Source organism: Pseudorasbora parva, chromosome 13 (genome assembly GCF_024679245.1).
Source record: "Pseudorasbora parva isolate DD20220531a chromosome 13, ASM2467924v1, whole genome shotgun sequence".
Lineage (NCBI taxonomy): Eukaryota > Metazoa > Chordata > Actinopteri > Cypriniformes > Gobionidae > Pseudorasbora > Pseudorasbora parva.
In genome coordinates this window covers 42057044-42081311 of record NC_090184.1, presented here as the reverse complement: position 1 = coordinate 42081311, position 24268 = coordinate 42057044, and the positions used below count along the sequence as shown (strand labels likewise).

Here is a 24268-nt window from a genome sequence, read left to right as displayed (position 1 = left end):
AAACAATGCTGTATTTAAAGCTGTGTGATATTTTCCCCCATCTAGCGGTGTAAAGGTATATGACCATCCAGTGAATAATAGTTTCTGTTCCTCTCAATTCTGATTTCATTTTAACTCCTACGGTGGCCGATTTAGTCCAAGATTAACATGGCAATCCCCGCCTTCACATTCCACACGGTGCCATCGAGTGTTAAAACGCGAAAGGCGAAGCTTGAATTTACGGGTATGTCCCTCTTTGGCTAATGTACTTTCAAGATGGAGGGGCAACATGGCGACCGGCATTCGAACCCCTCACCCGTATGTATTATCAATGGCATATTATAAACTTACGAGAATACTTTATTACTTGAAAGAAGTAAATATACATTAATGAGCACATATATTTTTGAAAGAACTAAGTGTTTTTAGCTAAAAATAAACTAAAAAAGTTACACAGTGTAGCTTTAAAATGTCACACTTACTTTTTATCTAAGAGTTTAAATGTTTTTTTTATACATAAAAATATATAGATGGATTTAAGGGGGTCCCCCATAAAGGTGCATCATATTTGGGGGTCCTTGGCATCGTAAAGTTTGAAAACCCCTGGTCTAGACATCACAATTTGGCCCTTGTCAAATATATATATAAACAATTCTGAATCAATAGTGTTATACTATAATGCTACATTTCTAATTCTCAAAGTTTGTAATTTGATTCCTATCTGTGCTGAATTTTACATTTGTCATTTTAGCTTTATTTGTAATTCACTAAATAAAAGGTATTACGATGTGACAAATACATTTAAAAAAAGCAAATACTGCATGTAATCTCTCAAAATGAGCCATTCATAAAAGCAGCATGTATAATAATTATGCAAGAATATAATAATAGCCTTAGATGAAGCATAGCATGTTACACTGCAGGAGACCGATGTCTTCTACCCACACAAACAGCAACGTTTTCAGCAATGTAGCTATTCTAATCACACAAGCCATTTGCACCCTGATGAATTAACTGGATTACACAATCGGATGATTCTTCAAAGCCATCTGCAAAAAGAAGCTGTCGCTTTTCTCTTGATCTAGTTCTCTAGTGGTTTAAAGATCATTAAAGCAGAAGGGTGTAATTTCTCGCCCGGCTGTCCAGCTTCAAAAAAGTAGACAACCTTAAGCTTCTCCCCAACATATTTTTTTAATTCAACACTCGAGTGAAACAAGGCTTTCTCTGTATAATGTTGCGAGGTATGTTTGCAATACCAGTAATTGCTGCAGGCTTATATACAGTTTCTCGAGGAGCATTTTAAAGCAATGAGTCAAATCTTCCTCTGACTCATCGGTAGACACAAAGAACACGGAGTCCTTCAATCCTTGAGAATGTGTTTGTTTTGAAGTTTTTGACCGAACTTATTTGAACTATGTGTTTAGGTAGAAATTCCTCAGCTCTGCAACAGAAAGTGAATCTTGCCCCACTTGGCCTCTTTGCTTCTCTTAAACTTTACTGTTGTTGCATAGTTTTCCTTTTATCTCTCCAAGAACAGTTTGAACACACAAGATATGTATTATACATTACAAAGATGCTCATGTAAGAACTGAAACCAATTTAAAAAACATTAATAAAATAATACAAGTTGTGCACTAACAAGGATTAAAAGACTAGCAATGGCCTTGACTGCCGTATTTAAGATAACCGTTACAATTTAATATATATATACCTTTAAAACGATCCAAACTTGTGGAAAAAAAATAACATTTTACCACATAAAATATGCTGTGTTTTGTCTTTATAAGGCTACATCATGTAGTAAAGTCCTTGCATTCTCGCAGCAGTGTTACCTGCTTCAAATTAGCTTACAGTGTTACCTGTGTCCCTCTTGTGATCCAGCTTCCTCCTCTGTGTCACTGCCTAAAACCAGGCTGGGCAAATCTACAGCGTTACGGTCTCCTCCATTAGTGAGCACAGCCCCGAAGAGCAGGGAGCGGATCTAGAATGAGACCCTCAAGTTGTAAATCCAAACATTTTGCCATAATTGTAGCTTGACAAAATGGCCGTATTCTGTATCCCTCAATTACATACATGTAAAACAAAACAAAAATTATAACTGACCCTAGAAAGACTTTTGTTTTGCACTCAATTGACTGAATTTATGTTTCTCGATATCTTAAAAACCGTTTGAACTAAATGGTTCTGCTTTATTAGTTTGGTAGACATATGCGTTTTAAAATATTAACTTCTTGACTAGAAAACCAGTGCATTTTTTTTTACTTAATTGCTATTTTAATTTACCCTATAAAGGCAAACTGCTGCACACAATATTCTACATGCTTCTGTCGCCTGATTGATTGTTAAATACCTTGTATTATAATTGTAAAAACGTCCCCCTTCAGCTTGTGGTTCAGCTTGTCTTTTTGCTGTGAAATATTTAAATAAGAATGACGTTTATATTATTAGTAATATTTTAAGATGACACTAAGGTTTACTTGATTTTCCATTTATCATTTTTGTGTGTGTGTGTGTGTGTGTGTGTGTGTGTGTGTGTGTGTGTGTGTGTGTGTGTGTGTGTGTGTGTAAAATCCTGTTAAAATGCAAGTATCAAATATCATCAGGCTTTTGAGGAAGGTTTATTTGCTCATCTCTCAATCATCATTGTATTGCATAGCATTATATGTTATAAAACTAAAACAACAGAGATTGATTACAAACCTAAGCATATAAATATCGTACTAATTTTAATTATCTTACTAAGACAAATTATTGAGAGCTATAGCGTGGCAACTGATATATATATATATATGCATTTTATGCAAGTAGTCTGCTGTACTGTACAGATCTCACTGATTATATGATTATATTCATCTTATGTTTTGGTCGTATGAATAACAGCAACTGCACCAAATGTAATATTTTTCTCAGTTTGGGCCTCTAAATAAAACGGAGGTGTTTTTTGTTTCTGAGCTCCATATTATATATATGTCTATATATGCCTCATTATATCAGTCTATATGAGCCATAAACGCCTCAAATATGACACATATGCAAACTTTTTATTAGTCTAAATGTTCAATAATGTTTCATTGATGAGTTAGAGCAGGTACCGAAGGGGAAAAAAATGTTTTCGTACTTCCATTTGTGCTATTAAGATTTTGCTATTATTTTAAAATGTGGAAAATTTGTAATACTTTTGGTTGGTAGAACATTAGAACTTAGATTATTCGTCTGATAATGCCACAATGCAGTTCATTGTTTGTATGATAGAAGACTCTAACCTTAAATGTGGCTGGTGTTACTGGTGTAGTCAAGGCTGATTCAGGCAGCAAACTGGGTCTTGGCAGGATCTCTCTAGGTGCATGGAGCTGAATCATCTTCCTCATATGAAGGGCCGGATTGAACACTTCACTGCCCTGACTGGAAGCCACACGTTCCCCATCAGCCAAGCACAGATCTGCCTCAATGAGACCTTCGCTTGTGGAGATATCGGTAATGCACACCTCTGCCTCCATGTGGCTTTTACTCGTGGAGATATCAGCAATGCACACCTCTGCCTCCATGGGGCCTTCATTCATGGAGATATCGGTGATGCAAATCTCTGCCTCCATGGGGCCTTCATTCATGGAGATATCGGTGATGCAAATATCTGCCTCCATGGGGCCTTCATTCATGGAGATATCGGTGATGCAAATATCTGCCTCCATGGGGCCTTTACTCATGGAGAGTTCAGCTGTGGAGGTCTTGGGGATGGTGACAGGACAGTCATCCCTAGAACACACAAGACTTGCTGAAACAATGTTTCAATCAATTTAAACATGCCCATTTTTTTAATTAATTTTCTCTAAACAACCAATTGAACAGAAAAAGACTCTGCTACCCCCACCAGCTCTGGAGCATGAGGTTAACATGGTGTAAAGCACATCAAATGGACTCTTCGATGTTTATTGATGTTTGTTAACTTGGTTAAATTGCATTCGCAAGTCCCCTGTGATCAAAGAATTTGTATAATAAAACATCTTTATAATAGGTGTAAAAAAATTGATGTGTGCCTGCAAGTAAAGATTTTGCAGCAAAGCGGAGTGATGTAAGTGCTATGGGTAAAGAAACACGTGTGTGAAAGTGTGAGGGACAGCAGAGGAAAGCAGAGAGGGGGGGGGGGGGGGGGCGAATCACACGGCGACAGTGGGGGAGGGTGTGTGAGTGAAGGAAAGATGAATGCATGCCTCTGAATATGCAGGGCTATGCTATGTTCGGATTTGGCTTTATACCAGAACTCCGGCCCACGGGACAATCGTTCCATTGCATGCGAGAACAACTACAACTGTTTCAACTTACTCAGGATCTGTTTATCTACTCCACTTTTTAGTAAAATGATCTAATTGTCATTTTTTTCTCAACCTCATTTTGTTTCCAAACTCGTTTAAATGTCTTTCTCTCTGCTGTCTGCATCCATTGAAAAATATTATGGTGTCATTTTGAGCTTAAAAGCTTAAAAGTTTCCTGATTCAATTTCATTGTAAAAGAGTGGCTTTTGTGGTTCATGGAAGAAAGTCATATGGTTTTCGAACAACAAACTCCCCCTGGGGACAAAAAAAAAAGTAAAAGAATACTCAATTGTGTGGGTTATTTGTACGTTGTCTGAGATGAGTGCACTCTGCTTTTTGCAAGGCTTTAAACACAAGCAAATGATAAACTTTCATGAAGATTCAACACTGACCCGATCGGGTCAGTAATGTTTCCATGCACCAATTTTTATGTGCATTTTGGGATATCGCATAAAAAAATGCTTAAAGGGTTAGTTCAGCGATTAGCAAGAGATTAGACAAGAGATTTATGGTATTTTTTTTTTCCGATGATGCAAATTGACGATATTTGCATCATCGGACAAATTTTTGGCCAAAGGCTAAAGACTACAGTCAGCAGAGGGAGCCATTTCCTCATGTTTTCAACCCGCACATGGGGGGTGGGAGATCGCACTCACAGCTCAGCTCGCAGCTGCAGGTATTCATGTAAACGGAGCTATGCTAAACAATGTAAGTATTTTAACTTCTCAAATTAATTTCTATGAAAGTTAAGCTTCCAAAGGCATGAACTGAAAACGCGCCAGACTGAACACGCGCTGTCAATGTATATGCCGCGAGTGTGGTCTGGTTTACCTCAGCTCTCATCACGAGAGCTCATTCAGCTCATTCATGTCGGTGAATGTAATCTGACTCCTGCAGCGTTAGTGCTGTGACACTCCCTCAGCGAGCTAAATCACATTATATTGAACAACAGACATGTTCAGTATTTAATTGTAGTGTCTGTTCTCCAACTCAGTCACAGTAATCCAGTAGGGGTGGCTTTGGGAATGGGCTCACAGGGCAGCGAAGCATTCTGGGAATTGTTGTCTTTCATCCCCATGAGAAAAATAAATTCTGTCTTTTCTCAGTCTAAAAGGCACCAAATTCAAAAATAATTTCACATTTCTACTACATCAATGACCCAGTTTAAATACGGATTCATCTTGCCAGCGCTGAAGTACCCCTTTAATGGAAACGCCATGATCTGCATAAATAAATAAAACATTTGCATAAAAAAAAATTGTCGGATACATTCTTGAGCCCCTGTCCCTTTGAAAGTGAAAGTGCCCTTTTTGATCGCACTACAGTGCCTCTGCGAAAGCTATTTCCACCCCAGAACGATCACGATTTCTTCTGAGGGGGACACCACGACCCCCCACCCTCCAATGGGGTTAATTACAATTAGAGCCCATAGACATGCATTATACGAACGGTTGGACTATCCCTTTAAAACAAATGTGCCTCTTAAATATATAAACAGCCTGTAGGTATCAATTTTTAACACTTTGCATCGATGAATCATATCGTTAGACATTAGATCGATGTATTGACCTATATCAATGTATTATTACACCCTTAGCTTCTACTATACAAATAAATAAATTTAAGTGTAAGCTTATTCTCAGAACAGTCTTTTATTCAAGTTTTTATTAGTGTTATTGAGTTATATAGTTGCATATACTGCAACAAAAAAAATTACTAGTAGAGTTTGGAAACGTTACTATTTTTAATCTTTTTTAAAGAATTCTCTTATGTTAATCACGCATGCATTTATTTGATCAAATGCAAAAAAAACAATGATACAGATGTAATATTGAAAGATGTAATAATGAAATATTATTACAATTTGAAATAAAGTTTTTCTATTTTAATATACTATAAAATTTAATTTATTTTTGAGATGCAAAGCTGAATTTCCAGCATCATTACTCCAGTCTTTAGTGTCACATGATCCTTCCGATATCATTCTGATATAATGATTTGATACTCAATTATTATCAGCTGTGCTGTTCCAACACTGATATTATGTTTCTGAAGTCTTTTAAAATAGAAAATTATTGTTTTAAATTGTAAAAATATTTCACAATATAACAGTTTTTCATTTCTGAGCAAATAAATGGATTAGCAGAAGGGACTTCTTTTAAAAACATTACAAATAGTCATGTTTATACACACACACACACACACACACACACTTTTTTACATTTATTTAACATACAATGATGTAATATTTTTAAGTATCAATATAAATTACCTTGTTGGATGATAAACACTAAACAGCTTTGATGTTGTCTATCACATGCAAATAAACACTTTGCCCTTTTTAAAATCAAGAGATAAAACTCTTGAACTCTTGAATCAAGACTAGTTATTTATTTTGGCTTTCACTAGCATACATTATTGCAGACTGGCTGTTTAAACAGACAGTGGTGACGTAAGTTGCACACAACAGGTGACCCAGATGTTTGTTTCTGCTTGAGACTAACACACAGAAGCACTGACACAAGCACAAACTCTACGAGAAGGCATTGCAACTTTAGTGACATCACTGCCCAGACTGGATGAGTTACTGTGATAGATTTAAGACAGGGCCAGCATAACTCTGCGTTACCCTATTTAGGTTAGACGAGGTAGACTACATCTCTATATCTGCCACTGAACTGAGTTTATTGAAGTGGCTCAGTGTCAGAGTGGTTTTGAATTTGCATTGCACCTATAATTTGAAATTATAGGAAAGCGAGTTAAGGTTTATTTTCAACCAGAAATGCGAATTCTTATGTTGAGCATTCTTATGTTCTTATCATCATATTATAGAAAAGAGCAGCTTGGGTCTTCTTGCAGGTTTAGAACAACAAGAAGGTATAGTAAATGACGACAACGTTTTAATATATGAGTGAAATGTTCCTTTAAAAACATCTGTCCATCATGAAAATACATCATCAGTTGTGAACACACAGTATATTCATGTGAATGTGATGGTTAAAATGAAATACCCAGGTGCAGGTTGAGATGGGCTTTCGTAGTTTGGATCCGTCAAGGTGGACAACACAACATGGGCCTCCAGCGTCATGTCTTTTATAGTGAAGGATATAGGCCTGAAAGAGTTCAGACTTCATCATCAACTAACAGCGATAGAAGGTTATGTATAGTGTATCTAAACATGAATTCTTGATGTATATACCGGGATGTGGGTTTGATATCGAGAAAAAAAAAGACTTACTGTCCAGCTATACCAAACTGACAAGATACTGGTAGACCATAAGACTCAGCAAAAGACAGCAGCCCCTATAAACAAATTAATAATACATTGTTTAAATAAATATTACCTGATTGGAACCAAACCACTGTAGAAATGTTCTTTGGAGCGAGACTATTAATAATTATGAAAAAAATTAAATTTTACAATTCATGGTCGCTAAGGGGAACCAAAATGTTCAACTGGTCGGGGGCCACTTTTACGAAAATGACTATAACTTGTGAATGGAAAGAGATATTTTCGCAATGTCTATGAGCTCAAACTTCGGTAACTTGAAAAAAATTGCAACGATTGTCCACTTGGTGGCGCTATAACATGAAAAAAACACAAAAACGGTTATAACCACACGACCGCTAGTCCGATTGACTTGAAAATTGGTATGTGGTGTCTTGGCCCAAGGTACCATGTATGTCTATGAGGACATTGGCGTATCTCAAAACACATGGCCACCATAGGCCAATGAAATTGAGCACCTATTATGTTTATGGCACTGTAATCACGTGGTGTTGCACACATCCGCAAAATATGCATATCATATGATAGATCTCCTCATGCTGAACAACTTTGCCTCTAGAACCATTGCTGTCAATCAAATCGTTAATTAAATATTTGTAATAATGTTAAAAACCTACTTTTGCGAATTAGTCCCTGTTTTTTTGCCCGATCAGAACCAAACCAGTCTAGGACAATTCTCTAGACTCTCTAGAATCAATAATTATGAAAAAAAGTTGAACTTTTGCATTTGGATGGCTATAACAGGGCCATTTAAAAAAGAGGCGTTGCAAAATACACTCAAAAGCCTATAAATCCTAAGGGGAAACTCAATTGTTGGGTACATGTGCCATAACATGCTGATGAAGCATGCAAAGTTTTAAAGAAATCGGACTTTAGGTGGCGCCATAACTGTGAAAAAGCTTTAAAAACCATGCATTTCCTATGCTAAATTGCCTATATTGGCTGTAAATGGACTTTTCCATCTATTATTTCAGTGTTTAAAAACTTGCTAAATAAAACTTAATGTCTTTAATGCCTATGTGCTTAAAAGGCCTTAAAGGCTTGAACCCCGCTAAATGCTGCTTGCAGCTTTTATTGTTTTTGTTTTTGCTAGTTTCGGCCTGACGCGGTTATCATTTACACGTCGTGTTTAAAAATCAAATGCATTATTTTGCACCAGAAGAACTGGTCTGTTCAGGTGCATTTTTTGACGTGTTGCTATTTTGAGGCAACCAAAATATACTGCTATACTGATTTTATTTTTATTTTTTATTGCGCCTATAGGTGGGAGCACAATGCACACAGTACACTTATTACACACACAGGAATCCGCAGCAGCACACACATTTTTAAATATGAAAAATTAAAGGATTTATAATAATTAGGATGCATAATTATAAACATGTCTTCATGTCACTGCATGTATCAGAATTAGCCTACCTATTTAAAGTAATGATGAGCAAGCAGGCGTGGCGTAATTGGATGAGCAGATACATTTCCTCCCTAGAGAAGCGATCAGTTTTTCTGTGCTTGTAAATTACGCCATGTAAATAGTGAATCGGCCATTGCATGAGCTTTTAAAGGGAATGGGAGATGAGACTCTGATTGGTTTATTGCACATTATGCTTATAAGACACCCATGACTCATTAAGAAAACAGGAACAACCCTTTTAGACCAATTTTTCCCGTCGTTAAACTAGCAACCGTGGATTCGGACACAACCTAAGTGCATTTAGACAACGCGATGCCTTATTTTGTTAAAATAGGGCCCAAAGTGTAGTTGTCCTACATCTTTAAACTTTTAGTTTTACAAATGATCACATTAAAAATAACATTAAAATTGTATAATATTTAGGGTGCTTTCATACTTGGTTTGATTGCCTGAACCGAACCCGAGTTTGATTCCTCCTCACTGCCCCCGCTGTTAGGTTTAGACAGAATACCGAATTTGAATGCTTCAAACTAAATCTCACTATGATGTAATTCATTTTTTGACAATCTCAAAATGTTCTCAGTGGATCTCCCAGCGCTGTGTAGTAACGGTGTTGAGTGATCAAGATCGGCCTGTGAGTAAACCCTTTCTGAGCTCACGCTACGATGTCTATTGTTGGTTCGAGCTGATAAATGGTCAGTGCAGTTTAGCTCAAAATGAACAAACAAAACAAAATGAAATAATACAATTTAGCTGCATTGGCATTTGGTCGCATTCTGGAGCCATATACACTAGGGCTGCACGTTTTTAAGTTTTTCATTAACCGTTAACCGAGGCCCTTTGCAGTTAATACTCGGTTAACCATAGTGTGCGTCAGGGTTATTATTTTTAGTTTGCTCATTTGAGGACCGCCATCTCCGTAGTGAACGTGCCTATAGAGAGAAATGCACATCATGGATTACATAATCAGAGAGTAGCCTATTTCTTTTCGTTTTAAATTGTTAAAAGACATTTCAAGCTTTCTTAAGATATATTTCATGTCTGTGAGGCCTACGCTGAGTTTCGTTAAATTAGGATGAGATGCGCTCCAGTTCACGAGCAATGCGAGTGGCCGCGAGGGCGCCTGCATGATTAGGGCATGTAGTAAAATATGCAGCGGAGAACGATTCACACAGCGTTTGACTCGCGCGGCTGAGCCTCTCCCGGCGGAGAGTTCAAGCATCTTGCTTTCAGTCTGCGATTAGCTTTTTTTTGTTTTCTTCATTACAGTTAAAGTAACCTCTGCTTTTCGCTAGTCCCTCACAAGTTTCTCACTTCAAACTTTCTTTCTTCTGATCCGTTATGCACACCGCGCGCGGCTCCCGCTCTGCTTCTGCCCTAATGCGATTTATAGTCCAGTGCGACTTGTTATTTTCCTCTTCATGACGCATTTTTTGACTGATGCGACTCATACTCCGGAGCGGCTTATAGCCTGAAAAATGCGGTAAGCATTGCATTGCAATACTTGCATTTAGGCCCGTCACTCTCAATTTTAAAGTGCTCCCACGCAGTATTTTTCTTTGCCCGCTCCATGTTAGAAAGCTGGTCATGACTTCTTCTTGTGGATATTACAAATGTCTGGGAGCGCTCTGGCAGTCTCTAGTGGTGCAAAAATATATTACAACTAAATTCAAAGCACGTCATTGACGCCACTTAACCGAGCAAAATGTTTCACTCAGTTACGCAATTTTTAACGGTTAATCGGTTAACCATGCACATACACATACACACACATACATACATACATACATACATACATATATATATATATATATATATATAAGGGATGTGCAATATATCAAAATTATCGAAATATCACAAATGTACATATCGCAATGGCTTGCAATATCTGAATGATTTTAATAGGCTACTTCAACATTGTGAAAAGTGTACGTTTTAGGTCACACACTGGGCAGAAAATAGACTGGGCACATTACTGTTACTTATGTAACTTGCTTGACGTTAAAAAGAGTTATTAAACGCAATAATTTGCGAAAAACAATAACTTGCAGTCTTGCGCTGTTTGACACACGCACCGAAATGTGAACAATGGGTGACACAAATGTTGGCACATGTAATGGCAAATGTAAAACACAGCGGGTCACTTTCAGAAGTTGTAGCGATGCTTTCTTTACCCAGAAAGAATGTGAAACACAAACGGTTTCATTCTCAGTTTTTAAATAATTTTTATATAATTGAAATAGATTTTACACACTCATAGCAATGTCGTATCGCATATCACATTTTTCTTTAATATCGCACAGCCCTAATATATTATATATATATATATATATATATATATATATATATATATATATATATATATATATATATATATATATATATATATATATATACAGTCCCTGACAAAAGTCTTGTCGCTTATCTATTTTCTAGAAATACCTGATATTAACCTGACTTTTAATTAATTAATTGGTGTTAGAAATAGCTCATATGAAATGCTAAAACCCTCCTAAATGATGTTTAATGCACTGAAATAAATAATTTTCACAGAAAAAATATTTATCATTTAATCAAAGACAGAAAGGTCAAATTTTGGCAAGACAAAAGTTTTGTCGCCTATACAGAAATTGAACAAATTTACTGCAAATACAAAAATATGTCAGCAAATTAAGTTGTGGTGCTGTGAGATCCAAATTTAATATCTTGTATGACTTCCATGAGCTTGAAGGACTGCATCCATGCGGTTTGGCAAGGATTCATACAATTTATTGATGAAGTCATGCGGAATAGCTAAGAAAGCAGTCTTGCATGCCTCCCAGAGTTCATCAATATTCTTTGGTTTCGTCTTCCATGCGTCCTCTTTCATCCTACCCCACATATGCTCAATGATGTTCATGTCTGGTGACTGGGCTGGCCAATCCTGGAGCATCTTGATCTTCTTCGCCTTGAGGAACTTTGATGTGGAGATGGAAGTTTGCGATGGAGCACCGTCCTGCTGCATAATTTGGCCTCTTTTATGGTTGGGAATATAAGAGGTAGCTAAGATTTCGTGGTATTTTAGACTATTGATGTTGCCTTCCACCCTGCAGATCTCTCGCACACCCCCATACTGGATGTAACCCCAGACCATGATTTTTCCGCCACCAAACTTCACTGTTTTCTGGGTGAATCTCGGATCCATTCGGGCACCAGTAGGTCTCCTGCAATATTTGCGGCGACTGTGGTGTAATTCAACAGAAGATTCATCTGAAAAATCCACCTTCTGCCACTTTTTCTGCGTCCATCCTTTTAGCAGGCTGTGGGCCTTGGCAAATGCCACACGGTTTTTCAATTGTCTTTTGTTTAGTGCTGGCTTCTGGGCACTGATTCGACCATGGAGGCCATTTCGAGACAGAATCCGACAAACTGTTCTGGTTGACACAGGGACTTCAGGTGACCAGGTCTCGTGGAGCTCTGCTGCAGTGGAAAATGGGCTGGCCTTGGATTTTCGAGCCAACAAACGGTCCTCTCGAGCAGTTGTCTTGTGGGGTCTGCCTGACCTGGGCTTGTCAAAAACGTCTCCAGTCTCTTCAAATCTTTTTTTTATCCTCTGTACTTGACGCTGAGACACATTGAAGGTGTCTGCCACATCAGCAGTGGATCTGGTCTTCAGCCTCTTGATAATTAAAACTTTAGTCTCAGGGTGAATCTTAGGCATGTTTGCAGAGGTCTAGTTGCAGTTAATGTGAAGGTCTAGTGTACTGGCGTTCTTTTTATACACACTTGAGACCTACTTGATCCATTATTAGTCACAGGTGAAGCTCATATGACAAGGTGACAACACTTATGTCTTTGCAAAAATTGACTCAATGGGCTTTACCAAGCTGTGAATATCAGAATACTCTTTGAAAGTTTAGTTTTTCACTGAAACATTATCACAAAAGCTGGTGGGATTAAAATGAGCCATTTCTTTAAAAAAAATCTTGATTAGAAATATATTTCAGCGGCACTTTAGGTCAATTTGTACACAAGCGACAAGACTTTTGTCAGGGACTGTATATATATATATATATATATATATATATATATATATATATATATATATATATAAAACCTAACAACATATAAATACAGTTTAAAAGATCATCAAAGACAGCCCTGCACGATACTGAAGAATTAAGATCTGCCAATATTTGTACAGATTTGTACAGCGTTTTATACACAAGGGACACACTGATCCGCACAGATGTATTTGACCCCGTTTAAGACTGCATGAGGAGAAGGTCAGTCATGTGTCCAGACCACAGTGTGCCGTCCAGTGCTGTAACTCATTGTGACAGGTTATCTGGTTATAATCCAAGCATCTGTCCCACTGCATCAATGACTGACACAAATACACTGTGGCCTGCCAAAAAGTTACGCCACTGACAGCCAAACCACGTACGTGAAAGGGGTCGGTACTATCAGGGCATAATCCAGTGCCACTCGATCTCCCTGGAAATCAGGGTCAAAGGTTGAGCTAGAGAATACAAAATGTGTTTTTTTACGTGTGTTTTTAATTTATCTTGGATGCATTACAAAAATCACAGCGGTGATCATCAAGCATGATTGTTGTTGTTTTTTTCTTTTGGAAACGTTCAGTATATTTTTTAAGTGTGCAAATCAACTATTCTACAACAACTAATGCAATTTTTTGGAGGAATGTTATATTGCTGAGGAACGCAGATTACCACAAAATTGATAAAACAGCTAACCATGGTGTAAAGTTAATGGGGTGCTATTTTACACATCTTTTTAATGTTGCTGTACATTAAAAAAAGCACAAAGTCACTCCAAAGTGTTGTAGTCTTGAGTTTTCTTCCGGGAATGAACCCAGTCACAAGAAAAAAAGAGACAAGAGCAAAACATTAGCGTTACTGACAGACTGGGAACAGAGGTGCTACAACCTCATGTAAAATATGTGAATAATAATGTGCTTTAGTCTCACTCTAAATGTCTAGTTAACCCCAAAAACTTTAAAATCAAGACTTTGAAAGGGAATAATAGGTCCCCTTTAAAAGTACATTGGAGTCCATTCAGTTCACATGCATGACACACTTGCTCTGAACTCGCCTGAGTGAATATGATCGCACAACGACGACATCGCAGGACAGAAATAAGTGGCAATAAAAAACAAATATGGAAAGATCCTCATGTACTGATGAGCACACACATCAAATAAAACATTCTTGCATGGGGACAAAAACCCCTCTGCTGTACACATATCCTGCATATTTAAAACATGTTGTGCAGGACACTCACCCTCAGTTCTTTTAGGCAGAAGGTCACGGCTGAATCCTCTCCAACCTGAAAGTAGTCAAACTCATCTGGGTGCAGCATCATCTCTGTGTTCATGCCTTTAATATAGCCTGATACAAACAAACAAGATCTAATTATTGCAGGAACACAATGTTTAACATCTGAGTATACAGGAACTCTAGTATACATTAAGTCTAAATACATCTAGGTTACATGCACTTCTGAATGTATGTAAATGTCTTTCCTCTCCAGCAAGTGTATTAATCACACTGGAGAAGCTATTAAAAATTACAAATGTACATTATCAAATGCATACATATTAGATGCAAACAGAAAATGTGTTCACTTACTCATCAATATTAATGTTATATAAACAATACAATACAATGCAAGAATAATAGGAGTACAAGATGGTAGTATACTATAATAAACAAAAACTTACTATTTTCTTCCTCATTAAAGGTCTTTAATGTTACTTTAAAAGAGGAAATGGAAAGAGTGACCTCTTCTTGTGAAATTGGGAAATGCACCACAATGTCACCTAAAAGTCTGACACAGAAACAAAAATGGTTTAAAGTCAGCTTATGTCTTGGATCTACTAAAAATGAAATGGTAACAATTTAAAATAAGGCCCCATTAGTTAATGTCTGTTAAAGCATTAGCTAAAATTAACTAACAATGAGCAATACATTTTTTTATCATTTTTATTAATGTTACTATAGTGTGCGTGTGTGCGTGTGTGCGTGTGTGCGTGTGTGTGTGTGTGTGTGTGTGTGTGCGTGTGTGTGTTTACTTGGATTGGGCCTTCAGGACATTTGGACAGAGGTGAGCTGGGAACACGGCCTGCAATGCTTCACATTCCTGATACCCCAAATTATGCGTCTTAGTTATTCCTAAAACACACATATCAGTGCCAACATCTTGATGAGCACAAATGTGATAAGTTGTAATGAATTATGCAATATGGAAATTATTTCTAGCATCTCATCATCGCAGAACAGAGTCCAGTGAAGTGTGCTGACACCCTGAGATTACAACCGCCAACATCAATCTGTTCCTCCCTCTGTCAATGCATTACCAGCTTCAATACACACTTCACATGCAAATGAACTAACCGTGTCTGCAGTGAAACTGAAATATCACTCTGCTGTCTGGGATTTTGATGGTTATCTCACATCGGTCCACACTTCGCTCTCTCCATGCAACACAGCGGAACAGGGGAAGAACGCACTGAAAATAATTTTTTTAAAAAAGCATACAATAACCACAAGTATACTGTGTGCATTAAAAATACTGATGGATATGAGATCCAGCGCTGGGTATAAATATCACAGATTATAATAATACATGTTATTAAAATAAAATAAAAACATTTAATCATGTTAAAAAGCAATTTTCACAAATTCCCATGATCGATCGTCGTTTAAATTAACGATCAATTAATCGATTAATCGTTAACCATAATACTGAAATATGCGTCTACAGCAGTGGCTTATAGCCGACAGCATGACAGTAGGCCTATGTGCAATGCTGCTCAAAACGCCATGTTCTTTACCAAATGAATGAGAAGGATTTTTTTTAATCTAAACAAAGGGCTATGGGATTGTAAAATTAGTCGATGTTATTTATAATTTAATTAAATTACTTATTTAATAACCAAATATAACATGTAATACAACATGAACGCCGCCTCAGATCTGTTATTCAGAATGTGTGGACGCACTTGCAAGAGCAACGTGCTGAAACGTCACCTAAACCCAGTTAATTCAAAACGATTTATTAAAATATTGTTTTCATTAATGTTATGTAATGTGACAGTCCCAATCATAGTTATTATTAGTCGCGCGTTGCTGTTTGAACAGCGCGAGCTGAAGCGGATGCGCTGAATCACTGGTAAGTTACACTGAAACTTTGCTAGCACGTTATTTAACTCAACAAAAAGCTTCCTATATGAGATTAATCAGATTTATATAAAGTTAACAAAATATTACAAATTATATATCTTCACAAAATGATGCGAATGGACAAGTGAACTTGAATTGAGTTGCTGATATTCATATTCAGAAAGGGAGACGCGTGTTCACGCGCTCTAGGAACAATGCTCTGACGGCACCTAAACCCAATGACTTTACAACCATTTATTAAAAGTGTTCTCATTTCTGTTATATATATGACTGTCCCAATCATCGTTATTATGCATTGCTCTGTATGCGCTAAACTGAATGAAAACCGGTAGCCATTACTGACTGAAGCCATTTGTTAGTGCGTTTTATTTCGCTGAAAGAAACGCATCCTATATGATTGATCACATATATAACGTCACAAAATAAATGTAATATTACAAATTACTTCAGCACAATCTGATGCGAATGCACAAGTGAACTTGAACTAAGTTACATGCGCGAGTCAGAATGAGTGACTCATGTTGTGCACGCGCTCTTCCTGGATCAACGCAATGAAACACACGGCAAATAAACCCAAATAATTAACAATCACAATGTTTTATTACAATAGTGTTCTCATTAATGTTGTGTAATATGACAGTCCCAATCATAGTCATTATTAGTGCTGTTGGAGCTGAAGCTGATCACCGCCACGCTTTTACTACCGCTGGCCTCTAACGTTAATTATTAACCAAATGCATCCTTATGAGATAAATCAGCTAAAGATAGGCCTGCACAAAATAAACACAATATTACAACTTACATTTGCACAAAACAAAAGGCTGCGAATGCACATGCAAGCTTGCAGTCATGAAGGTGTGACTCCAGCTGTAAAATGGTCCCAAATAGAACTCGGGCACGCTCGCATCATTTTTCCTCCCGTTTCCTCACGCACGCGCATGACCCTGCTTAATCGATGATCGATAAGTCTTATCGATCAAATGTCTTATCGACAATTAATCGATCATCGATTAATCGTTGACATCCCTAGTTCTGAAAGTTCAGTACCTTTATGTTTAGTTTGCATTTTACTGCATCACAGTCTGTCTGTGTGTCTGGATCTGGAATATACTTCTGGAAGAACAGAGGAGTGAAGTAGAAACAGGCATAAGCCGATTGAGATGAATTCACTGTCCTTACAGCCAACTATAGATGAGAGAGAGGGAGAATTAAAAATAACAGACAAAATAAATAAGTCAGCAACACTAAAATAAGGCCCAGTAGTTATTTATCATTAGTTAATGTATTAAATAAAAAAGAGAAGTGCATTCGTTACGGTATTTATTTATCTCTGCTAACGTTAGTTATTACAGTTTTTCTCAATTGTTCACACACAAATACTAGTACTTGTGACACAATGGACCAATGGTCCCCCTGGACCAATTCTGCTAAACGACAAGCACTCAAATCGCAGTTCTAAAACACACTTTTTTCAAAACACTACTGTGATGGAAAAATGTTATAATAGAAGAAAATTAATTCTAATCAGTTTGCATGCTATGCCTGACTGTTAAAATTCACAGCAGTGTTTGCATGAAAGACATATGGGGTTATTTGAGGATATGTGGAAAATTACAGAAAAGGGCAGAGATGCTGACCTTGGGAAGGGTTTAAGAGGAAATTCAATTGTTTACTCTGGCAGACATTGCTCTGCAGACATTCAGGATGGCTGGGCTCGACATTAATGTTTGTCCGCTTGTCCAGGACACGTGGATTTTTTTGAAGCGACAAATGAAAGAGAATTTTACTTGCCCGACGGACAAGCGGATTTAAATACCACAGAAATAACACAAAATAACTAGCTAATGACCAAAATGCAAGAGTGATCATTCATTTAATGTGAGTGGTGCTCGATAGTGGATAATCAAGATGTTTGGTCTGGAAACTCACCATTGACAGCTCAATCCGAGGGGCGGATAAACGGTTGTCTTTCAAACTCCCTCAGCACGCGATAGGATAGCGCTACACCAACCAGAGCAACCAGAGCTTGCTGATAGATTAAACATTCACCGTATCCGGTCGGCTAAACTCCGAACACATCTTCCCTTTTTAAGAATGACTTCAGTGCCGTTCTCGGCCGTCGTCATTATAGCCCCGCCCACCGACTCTATACACGATGTGATTGGCCCGACAAGAGTTAGGGGAATACAGCTAAGAAGGATATTGAGAGTTGCTAGATGACACTCGCGGCAGATTAGATTTGCTGCCGCTAGGGTGCGTCTAGATTTCTAGGCTACTTTTCAACATTTCTTATTTGTTTATTCAGAAATACAATTCTCATAACATTATTTAATCCAGTTGTAATTTTTCAATGTAAATTATTTAATTTGATTGGTAACAGCCCTATAGTGTCTTATTTTAATTTAAAGTATACATCAAATTTAAGAAAATAATATGAAGCCTGAAGCATAGCCTACATTTAATAAGATTAGGGAGAAAATGCCCTTTATAAAAGGTAAAAATATCACAAATATGCAGATTTAAAATATGTCATTGTCAATGCTGACTAAACACAAATTATATTTACAACACACAGACAAAAAAACAAACTCTAACTTTTTTCCAGGCAAGCAAATTGTTTAACTCGGACATACAAGCACATAAACATTCTTAATGTTGAGCTCTGCGTTGCCTCTTCTTTTGCAAAAGAATAAACGATTTATTAAAATTTGCGAAGATTTGTCTCTTATCTCAGAGGTTGATTAGAAAATTGCCACAATACTACACACAATTCTCTGCATTTGGCACAATTTTCATGCAAAAAATCTTGTTTTCACAAGGAACACACAGCCATTCAAATATGCACACTGACTCATCACATGGGAAACACCTGTCACACAGTTTTATATCCACAAACAGAGCTTTAGCATAAAAGGGCAACAGGTGAGCTCTTCTGTTTTGGAGCAATGGATGCCAACATTGGAAACATTTTTTTTACTGTAACTGTATACAGTAAATTATTCTGTTGATTTGTATGTAGACCACTGTACGTGGAACTTTGTGTTGTTTGGGTGCACACTGTACATTGTTTTTGTGAGGGGGGAAAATGACCATGTATTTGTGTGTTCTGAGTATAAAAAAAACATTCTCAAATAATTTACAACACACATATGCATGTACTGTCTGTAGTAAGTGTAACACAACCAAAAAATACCAAATAAGTAATTGTGATGAATGGAGAAGTATTTTACATTGAGCACATCAGTGTTCAACTGGTTCTTATGAATGTTGATTCATATGATGGTTTGTGTGTGTGTCATTTGAAAACAAAATACCACTTTGAGAATTAATTACATTGTTTTGAATGTAAAGTTTCATTCAATTGAGGGGTTTTGCCCATTGTGTGTGTGTTTTTTGATTTGTGTGAAGAGTTCTGAGCTTATGCTTATATGCTTTCAGAAAATGTGTGTAAACAATCGAGAAAAACTGTAAAATACAATTATTCATTGTTAGTTAATGTTAGCTCAGGTCCTTTATATTATATTACCACATAAATTAATACATATTTAAATTAACATTTACTAAGATTACTATAAACGCATTATAAGTATTTTCATTAGTCGTCGTCGTCCCCCCCCCCCCGGTTAGTTCATGTTGTGTGTCTGTGTGTGTGTGTGTGTGTGTGTGTGTGTGTGTGTGTGTGTGTGTGTGTGTGTGTGTGTGTGTGTGTGTGTGTTACTCAGGCCTACCCCTTCCTCCAGTGGATCCAACCATATTTCTTCACCAATTCTTGACAGAGCATGAACTGCTTTTCCGAAGACTAAAATCAGCAAACAGAGGCATTTATTAACAACTGAAACTGGAAGAGGGAGTTTTATTTAGATAATATATTGAGTAAAAAATGTGTCATACCTTTAATGCCATTGCCTTCAATGATACACTTCATTGTTTAGTTTCCCTTATTTTAATATTTGCCACAGGAAGATTATAAGCGAAACGATCAACTCTTATTATTCAGGTAATGCAGAACTTGTGAATTTCAAAGGAAAGTTTGTTAATTTAAAGGATAAAAAACATAAACCGTTTTCCTCAGATTTCCTGATGCGATTTTCAATGTTGCGAGCGGGAAACTAGCAGGCGCGCGCCATCTAGTGTCCGACAAACTGAGCGTGTTCCCGGTCTCAGGTTTTTTTTTTTTTTACAGTCTGGTTTAGACAGGTTTATTAATTTTATTTGAAATGATTTAGGTGTTAAAAAATATTATGATATAATATAATAATGTCAAGGTGCAGGATATTTTATCGTTCAACTAAATAAATAACCTTTTCACAAGTTAAAATAAATTAGACAATAAAAACGGAAAGTACAGAATACAGATTATAAACTAAGGTCCATTAACAAAGCATTATTATTGTATTTTAGAAGAATATTAATGCCACACGTCCACTACATACATATGCCCCTTAATTAGAATAAATAAATACATAGATTTAAATCATATGCGTAATAAGTTGTACCATTACAAAAACGCGTTGTATAAAGCATAGGAACTGAACATATTGAGAACTGCGGCTGACCGGAACGATTTAACTGTAACACAAAACACTCACATGGTTGTGTATGTACAAATGAACCTCTATGATATTAACTACACTGCTACACGTTTATAATGGTCATATCCACTATTAAAATACAAAATGTTTTCATATGGAAGCCGATTGATCCAAACTTAGCTTGATCACGTGTTTCTAGCGGTCTAGCCGTAAGTTGTCTTATTCTTGGTAAAGAGGTTTTTAGCTATTATGGCTTGTAATGATGGCTGGCAGGTAGCAGGGCGTCGGAAAGGAGCTGCTAGAAGAGGACAACATCCCTCAAACCTAAAACTACACCAGGTGTCTGACTGCAAACTGGACAAGCAGAAGATAACAAACGCCATGTGAGAGTTTATCTGCTGTAATGTTATAGTGTAAAGTTTCCCAACCACGATCCTGGAGGCGCACCAACGCTGCACATTTTGCATGTGTCCCTGAATCAACACACCTGATTCAAATTATCATCTTATTAGTGGAGACTCAAAGACCTGAAATGGGTGTGGCAGATAAAGGAGACATGCAAAATGTGCAGTGTTGGTGTGCCTCCAGGATCGTGGCTGGGAAACACTGCCCTAGTGTATGCATGTATGAAATCAAGTCAATGCCCTGCTTTTTAAAGGAATGTCATATTTTGATTAGAAACCCCATAACATTTTCCTGAGAATTGGAAAATAATCTGATTTAAATAACTACAAAATATTATCATTTTTCCATTAGTGCTATATTTGATCATTCAGTCATTTTTAAAGACCGAGGAGAAGTTGACGAACTGGTGAAACCTCAAAACAAATGCTATCTCTGAAAAGTCTTGAATGTGCTCTTTACAGGACAACAAGACATAAAAAAAGACTGTGACATGTATGCTGTCAGAGAAATCCTCTAAAATATAATGTCCTCATACGAGGACAGTGGCACCCATCAGGGTTAAACAAGGCAATTAGGTTAAGGATTGTACTGTCCATATTGTCTCCAAGCTCTCTAAAATTGTGTTTTTCTTCACAGAAATGAACTGAGAGGAGAAAACTTCTGGATGGAATGGAGAGGTGATGCTGACCTACTCCAGTACGGTCCCTAAAGTTTATACCAAAACCATTTATAACTACCACTTTCCCATCTCCACCTCCAGATCTCCTGTCCGAGCATCATCTTTCCAATCCTAGCAAGCTGAATGGAGATGTGTCTCTTCAGCACTGTGTGTGTTATGGTTTGGGTAACTTTGCTTCTTGTGTATCTGCCCGATACCAGCTTGCAATGTTGTTACTGCTTCTTGAGACGCTACAGGTATGCAAGTTTCATTTATATGATATTTGTCCAATCAAACATGGTATTTTTAATGCAATACTTTTTGTCTTTCTCAGATTCCAGCAAGCAGTTGCTGTGTGTATGATCCGGTGTTTTCTGCTTCAGAGTGTGACGCTCTCAAAGAGCTCGGCTTCACCGTGCTGACTGAAAATGAGGTGCGTCACACATCGTCTGTCAAAATACTTTTGTTCTGCTGTCAGTTTTTAGCATTATTTTCCTAACAGGAGGGAAAGCGCCCAGTTTATCAACCCACCCTGTTCTACCTGATGCATTGTGGGAAGGCTCTGTATAACAACCTGCTTTGGAGAAACTGGACACCTGAGACGTTGCAGAAAATTATTATAATTGGCAACAGTTTTCATGGCATTCAAGAAAGGTAGGTGTCTGGTGTTATACAATACAACACATGACCAAAGCATATTAATGTCCTCGTCTGATTAACAAGAGGCACTATTTCAGCTCCCAGCAAACCAGGCTCTTTCCCAGCATCAATGTGAGCATAAATGTTTCTACATCTAGTGGAAAACTTTGGAAGCAAAGGGTGAAGCAGCTCCTTTATAAAATCGCCTTTTGGCTTTTAGTATGAATATGTTAGTCTTACTGTCATCTATAAGCTAGTGCACTTCAAAACAATGACAAAATTCACATTTAGAAGAAAATCAAAACTTACAGTCTCTCACTTCTGCCAATGAGGATTAGTAATTTTGATGACATCACTGCACTTCAGCTTCTCATCAGATTTTCCGTCCAATTAAATACTCTCTAGAATCTGAAGCCCCGCCCCCTACATTAAAAAACGGATAATGAAGCTCCGGCTGAAATCAGTCACTTTTTAAAAACTTTCACTACACGTTGAATGGCACACAGTGCACTATACAGGGGATAGGGAACGATTCAGACAGTGTAAATATGCTTTTTATTCGAGTGAATAAAGTCTGGTTTCACGTTAGTGTCAGTGAACCGCCGCAGCACCGGTCCAGAGACACGGTAGCACAGAGCGGATCATGTGATCGAGTCGCCACAAAACGTATCGGACCCGTTTGAATTCTGCACAGAATGATGTATCTTAAAGAGATATGGAGGAGAAACTGCGACTTTACTGGGATCAACGGCTCTGGACGAGCTGTGATATAAACTAAATGTTATTGGCTATTTTTAAAAAGGGGAGGAGCTGCTCGATATGCCCCGCCCTTTCTTCCTGTTTCAGTGGACATTACATCAACAACACATTAATTAATAGTGCTGTGGGTTTCAAGGCACTTTAGTGAGACTTATTTAATGTTCAACAAGCACCTAAGTGTTGCGTTCTGCTGTCAGCATACTGTATCTCATTCAAATCATTAAATACAAAACAGGGTAATTATAATAAACTAAAACCAAAACCATAAAAAAAAATCTATGCGTACTTGACTAAATAAATGCTGACCGAAATAAAGACAACTAAATTAATAAAGACAATACTTAAATTTAAATTAAATAAATCTATTAGAAAATGTACAAATAAAAATGTATTCAGTGTTAATAAACACTATAATATACATTTTTTGTATAAAAAGCAAAACAAAAACACTGCCACAAGCTCAGTATTTACTACTTTATACTGCAGAAAATGCCAAATTGTGTGCAAGTTTAACCAACATTGAGTCTTATTCATGATGTTTGTTTAATTGTCTTCTTAGGATGGTTCAGAGAGAGTTAGAGAGAGACTACAGCTTCCTTTCAAATGTATCCTTGACTTCTACATTACACGTTAACTACGTTACATTACACCTTTACAATTCATGCATTTTTATAAAGAATGTCAACAGAGAATTGACTGCCAGACATGGCTATGTCTGAAAGAAAGTCAATTAAATGTTATGTCTTTGTTCTGTTCTTTTGAGACTAACACCAGAAAAGGTTAAAATCTTCCCCCCATAGAAGGTCACAAGCCTTGACTGAGATGTTGTTTTAGGTGATAAGTGTGTGTGACGAGACGTCTCTGCCCTGCTCACCGCGCTTCCTGGATGTGTTCAATGACACGGCGCTCATTAAGTTCCCTCCGGAAAACCTGGACAAACTGCCAGAAAACATGTGGATTGAACCTTCAGAGCCTCTGTACCAACACTGCCAAGATCTCGAGATCATCCAGAGAGAGAAAAGGAGCTGAAAATGTTATCATTTCCTGTGTGTGTGTGTGTGTATGGCTTTTTTAATTAAAATACTAAAAATAAGACTTTTTT

General features: G+C 37.3%; 2 protein-coding genes across 2 annotated transcripts; one reads left to right on the top strand and one right to left on the bottom strand.

The window, feature by feature from the left end:
• Window positions 1-918: 918 nt before the first annotated feature.
• On the bottom strand, window positions 919-20287 carry rad9b (RAD9 checkpoint clamp component B). Its single transcript, XM_067414461.1, has 12 exons — window positions 20065-20287; window positions 19902-19972; window positions 17221-17358; window positions 15385-15499; window positions 15063-15162; window positions 14712-14818; window positions 14273-14379; window positions 7528-7592; window positions 7301-7402; window positions 3674-3732; window positions 3243-3577; window positions 919-1960 (listed from the first exon to the last, which is right to left on the bottom strand). The coding sequence occupies exons 1-12, from the start codon at window positions 20096-20098 to the stop codon at window positions 1835-1837; spliced, it is 1359 nt and encodes a 452-aa protein (XP_067270562.1). The 5' UTR covers window positions 20099-20287; the 3' UTR covers window positions 919-1834.
• A 445-nt stretch (window positions 20288-20732) lies between these two features.
• On the top strand, window positions 20733-24260 carry srrd (SRR1 domain containing). Its single transcript, XM_067414462.1, has 7 exons — window positions 20733-21088; window positions 21747-21787; window positions 21871-22025; window positions 22103-22201; window positions 22271-22422; window positions 23726-23771; window positions 24001-24260. The coding sequence occupies exons 1-7, from the start codon at window positions 20955-20957 to the stop codon at window positions 24193-24195; spliced, it is 822 nt and encodes a 273-aa protein (XP_067270563.1). The 5' UTR covers window positions 20733-20954; the 3' UTR covers window positions 24196-24260.
• The last annotated feature ends 8 nt before the right edge of the window (window positions 24261-24268 follow it).